General features: G+C 42.0%; 1 protein-coding gene across 6 annotated transcripts in view; it reads right to left on the bottom strand.

The window, feature by feature from the left end:
- CCDC120 (coiled-coil domain containing 120) overlaps window positions 1–16607 on the bottom strand; it is a 40907-nt gene that overhangs the window by 10730 nt on the left and 13570 nt on the right. For 2 of the 6 annotated variants that reach the window (XM_039347069.1, XM_039347067.1), the window contains exons 2-3: window positions 870–1016; window positions 635–768 (exon numbers count right to left, since the gene is read on the bottom strand). In XM_039347069.1, coding sequence (XP_039203003.1) covers window positions 635–768; window positions 870–918 — 183 coding nt within the window. In that variant the 5' untranslated portion in view covers window positions 919–1016. Of the gene's footprint in view, window positions 1–634; window positions 769–869; window positions 1017–12323; window positions 12489–16607 lie in introns of those variants that run through there. The other 4 variants (XM_039347071.1, XM_039347070.1, XM_039347066.1 and 1 more) reach the window with 3 other exon arrangements.

Genomic DNA, 16607 nt, shown 5'->3' with positions numbered 1-16607 from the left:
AGCCATTTGGGTTCATTGGAAATCACCGTCTCACATACATTTGCCTTCCTGAATCTGGTGGGTTTAAGCCATGCTGATCCGTTCTTAATATTCAGCCAGCCTGGCCAGTGAGGATAAGAGTTATATTCCAAAATATTTGGAGAGCAGAGAGCTGGAGAAGGCCACGTGGGTTGGCCTGATTTACACCTTTCTGAGGTGGCATCTCCTTAGGTTATTGCTTCTTGAAGAAACTCAGCCAGTCTTTTTCCTGCTTACATTTCTGCAGAATGTTGACTTCCAAGCCCTCAGTAGCTTAGACTTTCAGCTGCCCATTCCTTGTTTGTTTTCGGGAGCATTTGCTCACAACTTACCTGATTAAAACTAAAACCCTCAAAGAGTTTGAACTCTGACACAGAGCAGAAAACTTTTAAATTCAAGGCTGGCTGCATTCCTCAGCCTAGTCTCACATAGTGCTTTCCAGATGTCCTGGACTACAAAGCCTGTTTGGCCAGTGCTCAGCGATAGTGATGGGAATGACGGCCTAACAAACATCGTAGTCCCCCAGGTTGGGAACGTCTAGCTTCTCAAAGCAGCAGATCCACTGCCTCAGTCCCTCCCATTGGCTCCTCCTCCTCCTCCTGTCATGGTTACACACCGCTTCCTGAAGGCAAACCCGTCGCAGCTCCTTCAGGCGTAGGCTGAGCACCTGCTGGAGAGACTTCTGCTTTTCCAGGAGTTCTTGCACCCGCTCTAGCCGAATTCGGGGACAGAACTCTCGCTGCAAAGCTTCTGCAGAAGCAAAGACAGAGCAGAGAACAAGGGATGAGACTTGAGATCCACTGTATGTCACAGAAATGTTGCTGAACAGGTGGTGGAGGGAAGGGAATTACCTGAAGAGCTATAGCTGGATGAGTTTATCAGCTGCCCCTTCACCTCCATGTCTTCTGGGGAAGTTCACCTTGTCTCTTGCCTCCAAGGGAAATCACTTGGCTCTGAGTCCCATCAGGAATTCCTAGATGGAGGACGGCAGATGGTTACTGTCAAAGGGAGAGAAAGGAGGAATAAAAAGGGAGCATGCTTCTGCTGGCCCAGGCAAGGTGAGTCATCAGCAGAGGGCAGGATACTGCTTTAAAAAAAAAAAAAATCTGCCAGACTGTGGCAGAGGGCATGCATAACCACACGCAGACAGGCAGGGACTGGAGTGGTATTTTGTGCTCAAAAGAACTCAGTTTTGAGGAAGAAGGAAGCTGCAGAGATCAATTTACTCATAAATTAAAAAAAAAAACACCATGGAAAATGCCTGCTTCTTTGGAGAGTACTTAAGGACTTAAGAGTACTTAATATCATCCAGACATGTTGGACTTTACCTCCCATAGCCAGCAAAGAGAACTGGAGGATGTGAGACTACGGAAAAATATCTAGCCTAAGATGACTTGCAGTTTCTACTGTTTGACCCAGGAGCATAGATTGCTGAGTGAATGGTGGAAAAATGCAACACCAAATCTGTGCTCTGTTGCCTCGGGCCCTATTCAATTCTCCAAGGCACAGCGTCAATGCTAGAATCATAATATTCTAAGTTGGGGGGGTAACACACCCCTCAGCAACCAAATTTGGTAAACTGAGATTCCTGCTAATGGTAGTATTCAACTACTCCCAACAGATAACTCAAAACTCTTGTACTCAAGAGCATGGAGAAGGACACAAACATTGAAATTCAACCTTTTGTGGTCTGTGAGGCAGATGCACACAGGAGAAGATTCTATGTAAGCTTTACCCAACCTAGGAATTCTGGGAGTTGTAGGCCTAAGGCATTTGGAGAGTATTTATTACAAGAAAAGCTGTACTGTAGGCAGCATTTTAGTTTGCTTTAATTGGCACTTGTATTATGCCTATAATTGTAGAGTGAGGGAGGAAGGAATGCATCTTGTGCATCTTCTTCAATTTGGCTCCTTCCAGAGATATTGACTACTGTTCCCAACAGTCCCACACAAAAAAACCAGCATGATGGGGCTGTACAAAACTTTTGAAATCACCCAAATGTTAAGCATAGGTCAGGTAATTCTCAACTTACAATGATCTGTTTGGCAAATGTTCAAAGTTACAAGGACACTGGAAAAAGTTATTCCCAACTTCTGGTTTGCCATCATGGCACCGCAGACTCTGGAAGACGAGCTCTGTCTTTCATGTCCGAATTCATCCTGCTGGGGGACCCTGGAAGGGGTCAAAAGTCGCCCTGTATGGGGTGATGAGCAAGGAGGGGACCCTCTCTTGATTGCGGGAGGGCAGCAGCCCTTCCGTTTGATCCGGGGCAGCCCTCCAAACTGGCAGGGGAAAGACTAGCCATAGCAATCAGGCTCGTCATTAAGCTGCTGACAGCCGAAGTCAAAATCACCACCAAGCACCTTTAAAGCAATGCAGATGAAACTGGGTGAGATCTGATCTTCTCTTTAAGACTTTAAATATCTTTTCCTGTAAAAATTGCCCAAAGTATTTTTCCCCCTGTGAGGAGAGAGGGAAGGGAACTTTTACCCCACCCTCTAACAAAAGCAGTGACTAACTACCCAGGGGAATCAGAGCAACTATAAGAACAATATTAATCTAATTGGATGTATATGCTTTTGAAACTTGGGTACTAAAAGTTTTCCTATTCTTACTGGAGACGTTTGTTTTTATTTAAAAAAAAAGAAATAAAACTTGAAAAAGTATCATAAAAACTTTGGACTTAAAAAGCTTTAAATGGCATCGGTGACATCTTGTGGCTAGGTATGGTATTACAATTTGTTATTGCCTAAAAGAGACTTGGCTTGAAACCCAGACTCTAGAAAAAACTTTTCTGACCTTGACGGATACCACCTGTGAAAAAGTTGCAAAGAAGGAACTTCTGGGTGACATATCTGGCTTGTTTGAACTATGAATGTAAACCTTTACTGACTTCCAGAGCTATACATGGGGAATTGCTTTCCTATTTCTTAACATGAGAAGCATCTGTTATTACACAAGATGATGGAATACCTTGGACTATAAATTCTTATTTGGCAAACAATTTTCAGTATAAAGACTACCTACAACATGTGAAATTGATGTCTCATACCTAGTTATAAAAAACAAAAAACTATTTTTAATGTTTGATTTTAAAGTCTTCAACTTAACACATTATCAAGAGAATATGGATGAAGAGCAGGAAAAAATCCTTTCCATGTTGAAATCAATACATGAAACCATTTTTTCAGCTTGTGACAAATAAGATGCAACATAAAGGAACAAGATGCCAGCTTAGATATACAAACCCAGATCTTGACTACAACCAAAGAACTAACAATGCAAAAAATAACAGGAGAAGTGGAACAACTAAATACTAAGACAGAGGAATCAGTTGACCAACAGATCCAGCCAATCGAAAAATCAGAAAAGGGAGTAACAACATTGAAAATGGAAAAGACTTTTTACATAAATCAGAAAAAATTTGAGGAAAAGGAAGAACAAATTAAATGAAAGATAAACCTATCAGGACAATTGCAGGAAATTGGAGTAACAGAGAGATGATCTAATGAATACAATTGGTTAGTTCTTCCAAAAAAACTGCAACCAAATGGTCTTTCTTATTTCAAATAATATATGTAATAGAGGGAGAACTATTTGATGAATCAAAAGTACTGACATGGAAGGTTAGTTGGCAAAGGAAGAAAGTCAGAGTAAGGCTGAAGAAAACTAGGGTTTTGATTTATTAGAGGGGATTTCATATTACTAATTAGAGGGTTGAATATGGTGAAAAATAGATAATTTTTAGAAAATAAAGCAACATAATTGCAACAAGACTAATAGACTTTGGTATGAAAAGGGAAAAAGGGAGAAGTTGAGATAAGGGAAATTTTGGTCACCTAATTTAAAATATTTGAAAATCAATTGAAAATAAGAATTCTGCTTGCCTAAAATGAGATAATAGATATTACCAGAGAGGGAGTATTTGATTTCTTAAAAATTAGACCTAAAGGAAAAAATGTATGTATATTATTGATTTATTGGTTAACCCAGACAATACATATAATGGTTTTGATTTATTAGAGGGGATACTGTATTATTAATTAGATGGTTTAATATGGTGGAAAATAGATAACTTTTAGAAAACAGAACAAGATAATATGCAAATAGATAAGATGTGTATTTAGAATATTAGATTTTGTTATGAAATGGGAAAAAGGAAGAAGTTGAGATAAGGGAAACTTTGGTTAGCTAAAACTTGGAAATTATAAATATCAAATGTTAATTTGAATATTAATGGGAAATTAAAGCTTGGGGGAAAAGCAATAACAGGACATTGATTGTATATAAGGATTGAATGTAAACACAATTAAGATATGTATAAGCTAAAAATTATTGATAAATGTAACAATGATGTTTTTACTTAGTTGATAATAATAACAACTATATTAGCCGAATATGAGATAGTAGATATTAAGGGGAAAAGAGGAAATATCTGATGTTGTAACTTGAGATTTGTACTAAAGATTTATGTATGTTATTGAATTATTGATTAACTCTGTCACCACACTGTTTTTTTAATTACTTAATTGTAAAATTAGAAAACTAATAAAATATTTTTAAAAAGTTACTCTCAACTGGTCCTCCTTGCACGTACAACCATCACAGCATCTCCACAGCATTTTGATGAGATCAAAATTTGTGCCCTGGGCAATTGACACGTATTTGTGATGGCTGCAGTGGCCGGGCATCTCATGTGTTCACCATTTAAGCTCTTCCCAGTTGGCCTCTGACAAGCAAAGACAATGGAGAAAGCTGGATTCATTTCATGTGACTCATTTAATGACTGCAGTGATTTGCTTAACCACCATGGCAAAAGAGGTCATAAAACTGGGCACAACACACTGAACAACCACCTTGCTTAGCAATGAAAATTCTGGTCCCACTTTTGGCCGTAAGCTGAGCACTACATGTAAGTTACCGCAGGAATCCTAAGTGCAGGGAGCAATGAGTTGCTACTTTTGAGATATGGCATTGTGAAAAGATTGGTGCTTTTTTCTTCCAAAGTGAAGAGCTTGAGAGAACTCCTACTTCAAATGCCAACATACCAAAACGGGTCTTAATACTTCAGCAGCAGGAGGCTAGACGTGGAGGAAAAGGGGTGTCCTCTGATCTCCCTCTCTCTTCTTAGTGCCCCCCAACCCTCCAGCATCTAGAGCAGTGGTTCTCCATCTGTGGGTTGCGACCCCTTTGGGGGTCGAATGACCCTTTTACAGGGGTCACCTAAGACCATGGGAAAACACATATTTCCGGTGGTCTTAGGAACTGAGATACCGCTCCTCTATCTGTTTCCGCACGGTTCGAGCTGGGAGCCGTTGCAGCGCCGGATTCGTTTCTGTCAAGCATCTCCTAAGGGAGGCTGCGCTGCTTCGCGGCCCTTTCCGCAGAAGAGGCTGAACTAAGCTCTGCTGGCGCTGTCACCCTCTTGGCTCTCTCTCTGTCTCTCTCTCTGTCTCTCTCTCTGTCTCTCTCTCTCTCTCTCTCCCTCCCTCCCTCCCTCCCTCTCCCCACCTGGGCACTTCTCCAACCTGCCCCCTCTCCCCGGCCAGCTGGAGCCGGGCAGGCCGGCAACCTTCGGAAGTGAGGCAAGGACAGGCAAGGTGCGCTGAGCCCCGGGCGCGGCGGGTGAGTGGGCGGCATCGGTGCGTGCTTGGAGAGCTCTTAGGGTTGGGGGTCATCACAACATGAGGAACTGTATTAAAGGGTCGCGGCATTAGGAAGGTTGAGAACCACTGATCTAGAGCTCACAGACATTGTGCCTCTTGAATACAAGATTCAACTGCACATTATCCATGTTTTGATTTCCTTCTCCTCAGCCAGGGATACTTTCAAATGAAAGACTCACCTATTTCAACCCTTCCCAGCACAGTGCTCTCAATTTAAATAGACATTTGCATGTATTATATCCTTTGATGTTGTTACATTGAGGAGTTTTCCTTGATGGGGACAGCCCTGGTAATTATGGGCCTAAAGGGAATTTTTGCACGGGTTCCCCCTTTTCCTAGCAAAGGGCAGCCCTCAACAGGAGGAAAAAGGCAAGAGAGCTTCCTGCCGCTTTCCTCCTCCTTCCCCACCAACTCAACCGACACAAACAAGCCTGATGGGACGTCTGGGGGCAGTGAGACAGCTGGTCCCTTCCTTACACAATCTCTGTGCTGGGGCCAAAGGCTGCAGCTGCTTTTCGGTGAGACCCGATCCTGGCCAAGCCAGCTGGGAGTCCAGGGCAAGAGTAGGGCCAGGAAACCACCCAAGTTACATAATTAATTCAAGTTACAGCTGAGGCCAAGAACAGCTGTTGCCAAAAACACACCAAGAACAACATCCAGGTCAGGTAGACCTGCTTGGGAAGTGTCTGTCCAGTACAGCCTGGCTCTGCTTTTGTCATCTTTTTTTTCAACTAGTTTTTTTTTTTAAAAAAATATGGGTAACAGATAATTCAAACATAAGTACAAATTTATGAAAATATAAAGAACAGGTCATACAGGTAAAGAACCAAAACTAAGCAGTAAAATATGGGTGGATCGCCAATTAATCTGAAATAATCATATTCTAATACATTATTACAATATTACAAGATATAATATTGTAAGTCATTTCATATCCATTTTCCATTCAAAACATATCCTAGTATACTTTAAACCAAAGATATTTGGTCAACACTATTCAAATTATTATAGAAAGAGAGAAACAGTAGGTGATCAACAATTGGAATTGCTGTCACTAGGCAAAATTGTAAAGTGTGATGTTACATGACTGTGTTATGACTGTGTTGGTTAAACATTTACATATACATACACACGCAGTCCCAGTTACCAATGTTAAATGAGGACTGTGTGAATTGTTAAACAAAGACCTCATATCATTATAACTTCTGACTTCCTGCTGGCTTCCCCACTGAGTTTGTTTGTGGGAAGATGGTAGCACACACTGAAAATCACGATCAAGTGACCAGAGTTTGCTGCAATGTTGTACTTGCAGGAACACTGTGATAGCTGGACCTATGAGAACCCATCACAAATATCATTTGTTCAGTGCCATCAACAGTTGCTGATTGAATGGCCATAAACCAAGGACTATCAGTAGATGATATGTCAAGTTAAAATATAAACTTGAAAACCTTAATTCTGTATATGGCACAATTCTATGTACAACACTGTACAATTAAAGAATTCAAATAGAACTGAATTCTACATCAGATTTAGTTTTTTAAATATGAAGTTATTTTAGACATTGAGGCATATTCCCCAAATTTGGCTAACCATTCTTCTGAAGAAGGTAATCAAACATCTTTTCTAATAAAAAGCATGTAGAACATATTAACATATACAATGCCAATTCAGAATATTCTGAAGAAATATAGAACTGAAATGTCATAAAACTATCCCAGAATGCAACAGGATTACAACTTTCTGGATTTGTTCTATTTTATAATAAATAATTTTCCAGTATGACTGAGTTTTGCAACATTGCCCCCACACAAGAAGAAAGGATCCAACCATTACATTTCCATCACTTTTCCAGAAAAGAAATAACTTATCATAGCAATCAAGACTGGAATGATGTATTAGCAGCAAAACATCTTGTACCAGTTCTCTCTGTATATAATAAGTAAGGTAAATTTAATGTTCTTTTTCCATTGCGGTTCCCACTGTTATATATCTATAACTATGTTCTAATTCTGTAGCATTTAATCATACAGTCATTGATATGTTTGGGTTCCAAGCCTATTTCACAAGAAATTATAAATTGTGCCTAACAAATGTTCAATATTATGCATTGTAACATTTTCAAATTCAGTCAACTTTCTCAGTGTTCCTTTTCTTTTCTATAATTTTTATTGTTGTGCTGCTTACTGGAAAATACCGAAACCAATTAAAAGTAGAAGGCGTCCTCTTTCAGGCCAAGAATTTGCCCTTATATCTCACCATTAAAGTTCCAGCACTCTCCATTCTATGTTGCCCATGTGTGTTTGATCACAACTTCCATTACCCACTGCAAGCATAACCTACAATTGTTATGGAGTGTGGGAGCTATAATTTAGAGCTCCTCGTGGTGCCAAGCTTGAGAAAGCTACCTGTAAATCCTCTAGCACTTAAGAAAAAGGTGTAGCAAATACAAATCCATGCAATTCTGCCCTCTGTTGCAGACATGCATAAACATACATTTGACATTTCTACATGTTAGTGAACAGATCATCCTGCCACACGTCCACAAAACAATATGGGGTCAGAAAGCAAAGGGGGAAGCAACCTTGTCACTGACATTTTGCCCCCCTTCCAAGGCTCTTGAGATTAGCACAGCCAATTCCTTTTCCATGACTCTTTAGTGTCAACACCTTCCTTCTTACCCCTCCCAGTGATTGTTCTCAGGGAGTGGATAAGAAAGGTGACTATTGGGAGCCAGGACAGAAGTTAGTGCTGCTCTGTTAAATATTGCTCCATTTCTATTAAGAAAGAAAGGGGAAATAGAAATTGAAATGGAAGTAGGTGAGCCTAAAAAAATAAAAACTGGAAAATAGAAGCAGGTAAACCTAGAAAAATCCAACAGACATCTGCCAGCCATGAGGAGCAGGAGCTACCTGGGTGTTTGGTGCTTATAGATCAGATCTCATGACTGAGCTCATATATTGCTCTGAATTACAGCTTGCTTTGCTTTGGCTTAATAAATAAGCCATGACTGTCTGAGTTTGGCTCTCCTAATCCAAAATCAAATAAACTATATTATGGCTTAATGCGATGCATGAATTCAGCTTATTTATATGAACTAGCTATGTGGAATTTAGTCAGCCAGACATGGGTACCACTCCACGCCAGCAGTTTGAGCCTCACCAGCTCAAGGTTGACTCAGCCTTCCATCCTTCTGAGGTCAGTAAAATGAGAATTCAGATTGTTGGGGGCAATATGCTGACTCTGTAAAACGGCTTAGAGAGGGCTGTACAGCACTGTGGAGCAGTATGTAAGTCTACGTGTAATTGCTATTGCTATTCTTCCCATTTTGTATACAGCGCAGGGGTGGGGAGAACTAAGGCAAGCAATGTGGAATCAGAATACAAGCCTGCATTAAGCCATAGTTATGTATCTGCACGCTGCATGAAACCAATTTACTGAACTGCAGTCTACTGAATAAACTGGTTGACTGGGTTCTTATAAAGCAACAAAGGACGTTATAGTTTAATGTGTGAGGTGGGACCCAGTCAAAGTGGAAGAATTTCCTGCATGGTGACTACAACACTGGTGTAGAGTTCAGTAGGTGGAGCCCTTCCCCGGAAATCCTTACAACACCTGGTCACGTCATTTTGGCTGGCAGCCTGCAGCAAAGGGTTCACCTAATCCCCAGACAAGAGTCAAGCAGAGCAGGCAGGAACACATCCTCCTAGAGTCAGCAAGATAACAATTTCCTCAAGCCCTCCACCCACCCCCTGTTCTGCTTCTGGAATCATTGATTTCAAAGCTCGGAGTGCTAGACAAAATTCAGAGACACCCGTTTCTGATCAAGGCCTTCATTTTAGCTCCAGATCCTTTTTTAAAGACTTCAGTTCATCCTTGAATGCAAAAAGTGAAGCACTCCTCTGTTGACTTACAAAAATTGTGCACTCTTTACTGCCATCCAGTGGTTGCTGTGCAGATTGCATCCAGTTCCGGAGGCACCACCGATGCCCCAAGAGTCAGATTTTAAGCATTACATGCAGAAAGAAATTGGAAAGATAATGAGGAAGAGAGATCTAAGCAGGCTTAGGCCCCAGTACGACACTCAAAATTAAGCTCCCTAGGATTTATTCTCTTGAAGGCTGTAGATCAAATATAGGTATCCCAATTCTCTGACTAACTCACTCTGTCTCTTTTGACCTTGATTTGCAGCAAATGTTACGGAACTAAAATTTCCAAAGATATTTTCATTTCCTTCCCATCAGGAGCCTGGTCACCCCTTGATTTTCGATGTTCTCATCCTCTCATGAGGAGCTCAGAATTTTTTCCTCACTGCACTTATCTTCATCTCAGCCCTGAAAGATGGGGGAGCCCACGAGATTACACCCAGCCAAAGTTTTCCCTGTGTAGTTAATGACTAAGGGGAATTGCAGCCCACTTTTCTTTCACCTGCTGCCACTTCATGTTGGTTTTCATACTGCACAAAGAACAAATTATAGGTCTGTCATGAATTTTGCCAGCCCAGTGCAGTTTGATAATATCCTTTATCCTCCTTTTTAGCAACTAATTTGGTTGGTGGGTTCACATAACCCACTTAACTCAGATGAAAAACACAAAGGTTGCATAGACAGGTATTTTCATTTGGTGACTTGTTTGCACTTTAATGGAGTACTTGCTTTAGTGGGTTGGGTAACCCCAGAGTGGTGGGTTCAATGTATTGTGTACATAGCTCCAGAGTTAAACAAGCAATGTGAATCCAGCTGTCTGTCTTCTCTGTCTGAAAGAAAGAACTCTTTCTTGTCTTCAGTTTCCCTCCTACTAAAATAGGAAGGCTTGAATATCTTTTCAGGGAACTTTGGAGAGAACTGGAGGGAGAGAGAAATGCACAAAAGAATCCATTTCTCACATCAGTAGTTGTATGCAGCATGTGGGTCGCACTAAACGATACTAGGATTTCATTGATTTCAACAGTGTATTGGATGAATCCAACCACTGTGACCTGCAAAACAGGGTTGCATTGCTTAATGTGTTCAATTACACAGGTAATTATGGCTTATACAACCCACTACTTAACTATATTTGGCCTGAGATGTGATTCCAACCATGTTTCTGCATGATCAACATAATTGTGACTTCATGAGTGGACTCTAGGACACCAACGGCCAGGAGTGACTGGAGTTATAGTATAGCAACATTTGAAATTTCTATCCTTACTTTACAATAACCATGTTAGGTAGGTATAATTACACTTCAGATGAGATAAAGGGGCCAAAGCTGAGAAAACTTTGCCTAAAGCCAGCAAACATGATTAGATTCAAACAGGGACTGGGATTCATAGTTTAATGTCTTGGGTGAAACAGGCTTTATATAAAATAGATACAATTAATGTCTACCAATCAGGCCACTTGTTTCTAGTTGGCTTTAGGCAAGATCAAATAAATATTAATACCTATATATGAAATCTCCCTTGCCATAAAAAAGGGTTGAAGCATTTATCAAAATTGTATGCCACCCATCTCACCAAAGTCAGTGCATATTGACTGCTTTTTTCCAGTTTTCCTGTAATATTCCGTAAGACTGGGCTAAACCATAATTAAAGCAAAGCACAGATTCCCCCACCCCACCCCTATTCCAGTGGTGAGATTCAAATATGTGAACAACCGGTTCTCTGTGTGGATGCCGCTTCTGGAAGTCCATTCTGGGCCTGGGCAACAAAAATTTAGCTACCGGTTCTGCCAAAGTAGTGCGAACCGGCTGAATCCTATTCTAGATAGCAATCTTTAAAGGAAATCAAACACAATTCTCTCCCCTCCCCCATTCTAGATAACAATCTTTAAAGGAAATCAAATACAATTTTCCTGCCTAGAGAATCTTTCACCACTATCACACAAACCACACACACCATCAGCTGCACCCAACCAGGCATAAATATTTCTACAGCACTCCGATGACCTTGCCTTCGTTGCCTCCCAGCCCTGAGAAAGGCTTAAGCCGTTCTTAGCCGTATCGTTTTTAAAGCAGGATACCTGACTGACTGTAACACCATCCAAGGACAGCCTCAAAAATGCACAACGTCTCTTAAGGTTTGGTCACTCACAAGCCTCAGAAAGCAGTCAGGTGATGCCATGACTCGAGACAGCAGTGATAGCTATTAGCCGGAGGGGCGAAGGGGGGGGGGGCAAACCTCACAGGGCTTGCAGGCTGAGATGGGCCACCAGCCGCCAATCTCGATAAACTTCGCGTCCGCATCCCTCCTCCTCCAAAGTTTGCAAGCGCGCCTACTTAGCAATACCGGCCTTCCTGGTACAGGAGGGAGCGACTCCGGATCGAAACCTCCCGAGCGCGTTGGGACGCCGCTTCCTCTCCCACCCACCTGCCTCCCTGACACGCAGACTCGCATCCACCAGGAAACGGCGAGGGGAGCTGCCGATTCTTCCACCCAAGAGCTTTTCCGCCATCGGGAAGGAGGAAAACTCCGGGAAGTTTCAAACTAAGGCGCGCTTAAAAAAAAAAAAAAAAAAAAAAAACCTTCTCCCGAACGGGATCGATCCGCGCTCGCCGGTCCCACCGGGAAAACGTAAACCACTTTGGCCAAACTTTGGGCAAACTCCTGCAAAAGAAATCGCGATCGCCCCGAGCGGACACCTTGGGCAGACTTACCTCCGTCGCTCGCACTCGAGCCGAGAGCCGCGGATCGTAACGGGGGGGAAGGGGCTGGGGAGGGAAGGAGGGAGGCGAGAGGTAAAAGACCGAGAATCACAAGGAGACCAGCTCCCCGAAACTGCCCAGCTGGAGCGCTGGGCAAAACCGAAGTGACTGCGGAGGAGGCGGCGGCGGCGAATCAACCTCCAGAGCAACAAGCGAAGGGGGAGGGGCCCTCCTTTTAACCCCTGCCTTGCCACGAACTGCCCAGAGGAGGCCACCCGCAGCGGCCGAGTTCCCAAAAGGCCAGGAGCTACTACTGCTACGCCCTTTGGCGTGGAACCCTTCCTGCCATAATAAGACAGCGTCTCTTGCCATTAACTTGTTTCCTTGTCTAGAACTTCAACCATTAAAAAAAAATGCCTAGGATCCAGGGAATTAAGCAATCCACAGGGAAGGGACCCCTATCTTTTAAATAGACAACAGGAAAGGAGGGATGAGGAAAAAAATGTGAAATCTTTCTACAGGGCAGTAAAATACAAGGCAGTTGTGTATTAAGGGCAGCAAAATGCGTAACAGGTTTAAAACCAACAAGTTCCTTAAATGCTAGCATATTTATTAGGGCAGAAACTTGATCAGATATCACCTTTGTTCCCAGGCGCACAAATCCGGATTGGGATCACACTTATAAAACCTTGCAGTACTCAAAAGACCAAGACAACTCCCTGCCCCTCCCAGTGGTTTCAGCTACATTTCCTAACCTGGTGCCCTCCAGCTGTGTCCAACACAGAGGTTGGGTGAGGGCAGAGTAAGATTAAAAAAAAAAACTAGTATATTATGTTCAGGGCTACTGTTGCAACCATGAGCTTGAAAATAGTTTCCAACAAGAACTGACACATTTAAACTCCCAGCCCAAAGTTGAGATGCTACTTTCTGAGCTGAACATTCTGTTTTACCGAAGATAAACTTTAAGATGCCTGGGCTCAGGACTGCTTAGCAGGGTCTTTAGCTCTGGGACACCAGCCCAGGGACAGATGCCTGGTGGTTACTTTTCAACACCAGGCAGAAGTCTATTTTTCTAGGCCAGGGGTAGGCAGTTGCAGCACACACACAAATCAAGAGCCTAGAACAGGGGTAGGCAACCTTGGCTTTTTTATGACTCGTGGACTTCAACTCCCAGAATTCCTGAGCCAGCTTGGCTGGCTGGCTCAGGAATTCTGGGAGTTGAAGTCCATGAGTCATAAAAGAGCCAAGGTTGCCTACCCCTGTTCTAGGCTCTTGATTTGTGTGTGTGCTGCAATTATCGGTGGCTCTCAAGCAATCTTATTTGGGCTGTCTGAGGGCTATTTTCATCATTTTAATTGCTTCTCCAACTTATTGCTTTATGGATGGTGCTTTTAGGGTGTGGGTGGGTGTGGGTGTTTAGATGCCTGTTTTAAAGCATCTGAAAATTCCTGCAAGGAGAAAAACAAAAACAGTAGTTGTGATGAGCTGACTCCATCTCCTATCATATGACTATGTATGAATGAATAGGGAACCTTGGAGGCAGGAGCTTTTATTGCATATTCCTAGGAATGTGTTTGATTATTTCAAGCTGAAGGTTGGGTGCAGTCCCCTCTCTCCAGTTATCCAGTAAGCTTTGGCTGAGTTGGTATGCTCCAGGTCCCATTAACAAATCAATGCATCCTGTGGAAGCCCAGAGACATTTTCTTGGTGACCCTGTCTTTTGAATTAGCTTCTGCTGAAATCTGTTATGGCCCCAATCCATTTTGCAAATCCAGAAGACTCATTTTTTTTCAACAAATCCTGGAGCAGGGCAATTTATGACTCCATTGGCCTATGTTGTTTTATTGCTGTTTCTCAACATGGGTGATTTTTATTTGCTTATTTGTTGGCTACATTTAGCTTGTTTCCCCCCCCCCCCCAAAAAATCTTTTATCTTATAGTTGTTTAAAGTTGCCTCACTGCCTGAGGTGGCTAATAGGTTGATTGGAGAGTCAGTTTGGAGTAGTGGTGAAGGCACCAGGCTAGAGACCAGGTACAAAGCTTGGATGACCTATAGCCAGTCACTCTTGGTCAGCCCTAGGAAGGAGTCAATAGGAAACCACCTCCAAAATCTTGCCAAAAAAATGGCAGGGACTAGTCAGGACTGCAGTTGCCAGGAGCCAAGACTGACTCAAAGATGCATTTACAGAAAAAGTTGATTAAATAATGTAGTTACTATTCTTGCACCTAATTAGGCTATCTATAATAGAAGGCTTGGTTGCTGTAAGAATTTGCTATATGCATGGAACTGATTTCAGGGTTTCTAACATGCACCTATATGACAGCCTAAAATGTTATAATCCAGAATTCTGCCAGTTTATTCTGCATACCTTGGGATAAGCCACAGATGCAACTGGTTGAAATGGCAGACTTCTAAAGCCAAAGAATTAACTTCAGGTTATAAACATGCCTGTTTGAATGATGCCATTAAAAAAACACATCCTGAAAAAATAAGCAACAGTTCCAGCCTAGCTTCTCCTAGTTTATTGATGTGACTTGTTAAGATAATGTTTGTTAGCTTTGCACAATCCTGGTATGGAATAATATATTCAACCATTTTAGCATGCTACCATTTGTTTCTGCTGTAGATGTGGCACATACATCAAGCAGCCTAAAACTAACACAAAGGCTCATTCAGAGGCCCAACCTCAGAGCCAAAGGCATCAAGTAGCAGGGGCAGAAAGCCACCAAGTCCTTTGATGCAGATCAGCAGGGGAAAGACCTTGTGACTCTGGGACAAGAGGTTTTGTAGAGGGGGGAGGGAAAAGGGAAGGTAGATTCATCTCAGAAGGCCATCAGAAACTGGTGGAACTCTAGGGAGACCAAGGACATGGATATTTCCCCTTGAATCTGTACATTTCTCCTTACCCACTGATGCTCTTTCAAATTCCAGTACAGAACAAGCATATTAGGAAATATGTAAAAGGTAGCCATAAACTACTTAACTATTAAAACGTTTCCTAGTAAATTTGTGGGAAAAGAGAAAGGGAAAAATGAGCAATGGATGTTTGTTTTATATCTTGTAACTCCCACATAACTGGGAAGGGGGTTCCTTGCAGAGAGTAACTCAAATAAACAAAAACTTTTCCACACCGAAACCAAAATCAATGCAAAAAGTGTGAACCAGTCTTTCAAATATCTCTAGTTACTCCATAAAAATTCCATGTAACTTTCAAAGTCAGGATGTAATTTCCTTGTGAATTCAACTACATTCTCCTGCTAAAATAAAACTCCCAAGTGGTTTAATCTACTAGGCTCCACTCTACTTCTAGCAGTGCACTAACCCAAGCCCCCCTCCACTGTAAGCAAATGGTATGACCCAGCACAAGGTATTGCTATGCTGGGTGTTTGCCTTAGCCTGGGATGAGATCAGATTCCTTGCATTCTTGGCTTTCTGCCATGCAGGTAAAAAAAAGCAAGAGCGACAATGAAAAGGGCCTATGTTGGAAAAATGGCCCTGGAGTATCTCCACAGCAGCCATCCTGCCCTTTCAGCCTCAGGCTCCATCTAATGGCATCCTAGCAGGAAGAAGAACAGGAAAGACAGAATTTCTTATAGACAATGCCATGGAGCTTTCTTTCCCTTTCTAGATATATTGGACTACAACTCCTAGAATTTTCAAATTCACAAGTTTGGGTTTTGATGTAGTTCAGTGTCTCAAAGGGGATCACACTGGAGAAGACTTGTGGTAACAAGAGTTGTGAGCACACAATCTTACAAACAGAAGCCAAACGTGGGCCTTGTATTTGCTAATAAATTGATCATGCAGTAGCATACCCATCTCCTAAGTTCAAACATATAGGAAAATGTCAGTGTGTTTATCATACAACCTGGAATCCTATTCACACAGGATCCTCTTTGCAATTGATTGTCCTATAACATATAAAGCTGGGCATTAACCTCTGTTCTCTATTTCCAAGTTTAATTTATTAGGGTCCAGAGATCTGAAGTATTATGCAATGAACCCAAAATCGTATTATGGGAGTGGGAGGGGGTCTAACTTCAACTTGAAAATGAAATTTGCCAGTAACACCTGAGCTTGTCCCCCTTTCCCTTTGTCTAATGTGTCATCCAGGTGAGAATGAAATCCAAGATAGGAAAGCTATGATTTTCATCTTGAGCACCTTCCAGGGAGGTTAGACCAAGAAATGTAATACATAGAATTATTATGTATCATGCTGGTCTCTGGTTTTTCTCTAACTACATTTTAGTTTTGCATGTTGTTCAAACCAGCCTGTCTAGCTACTTAGAGCTCAG

The sequence above is a fragment of the Crotalus tigris genome, unplaced genomic scaffold, assembly GCF_016545835.1.
Source record: "Crotalus tigris isolate CLP2741 ecotype Arizona unplaced genomic scaffold, ASM1654583v1 scf7180000018053.2689490, whole genome shotgun sequence".
NCBI lineage: Eukaryota > Metazoa > Chordata > Lepidosauria > Squamata > Viperidae > Crotalus > Crotalus tigris.
This window is presented reverse-complemented; position numbering and strand designations above follow the sequence as displayed.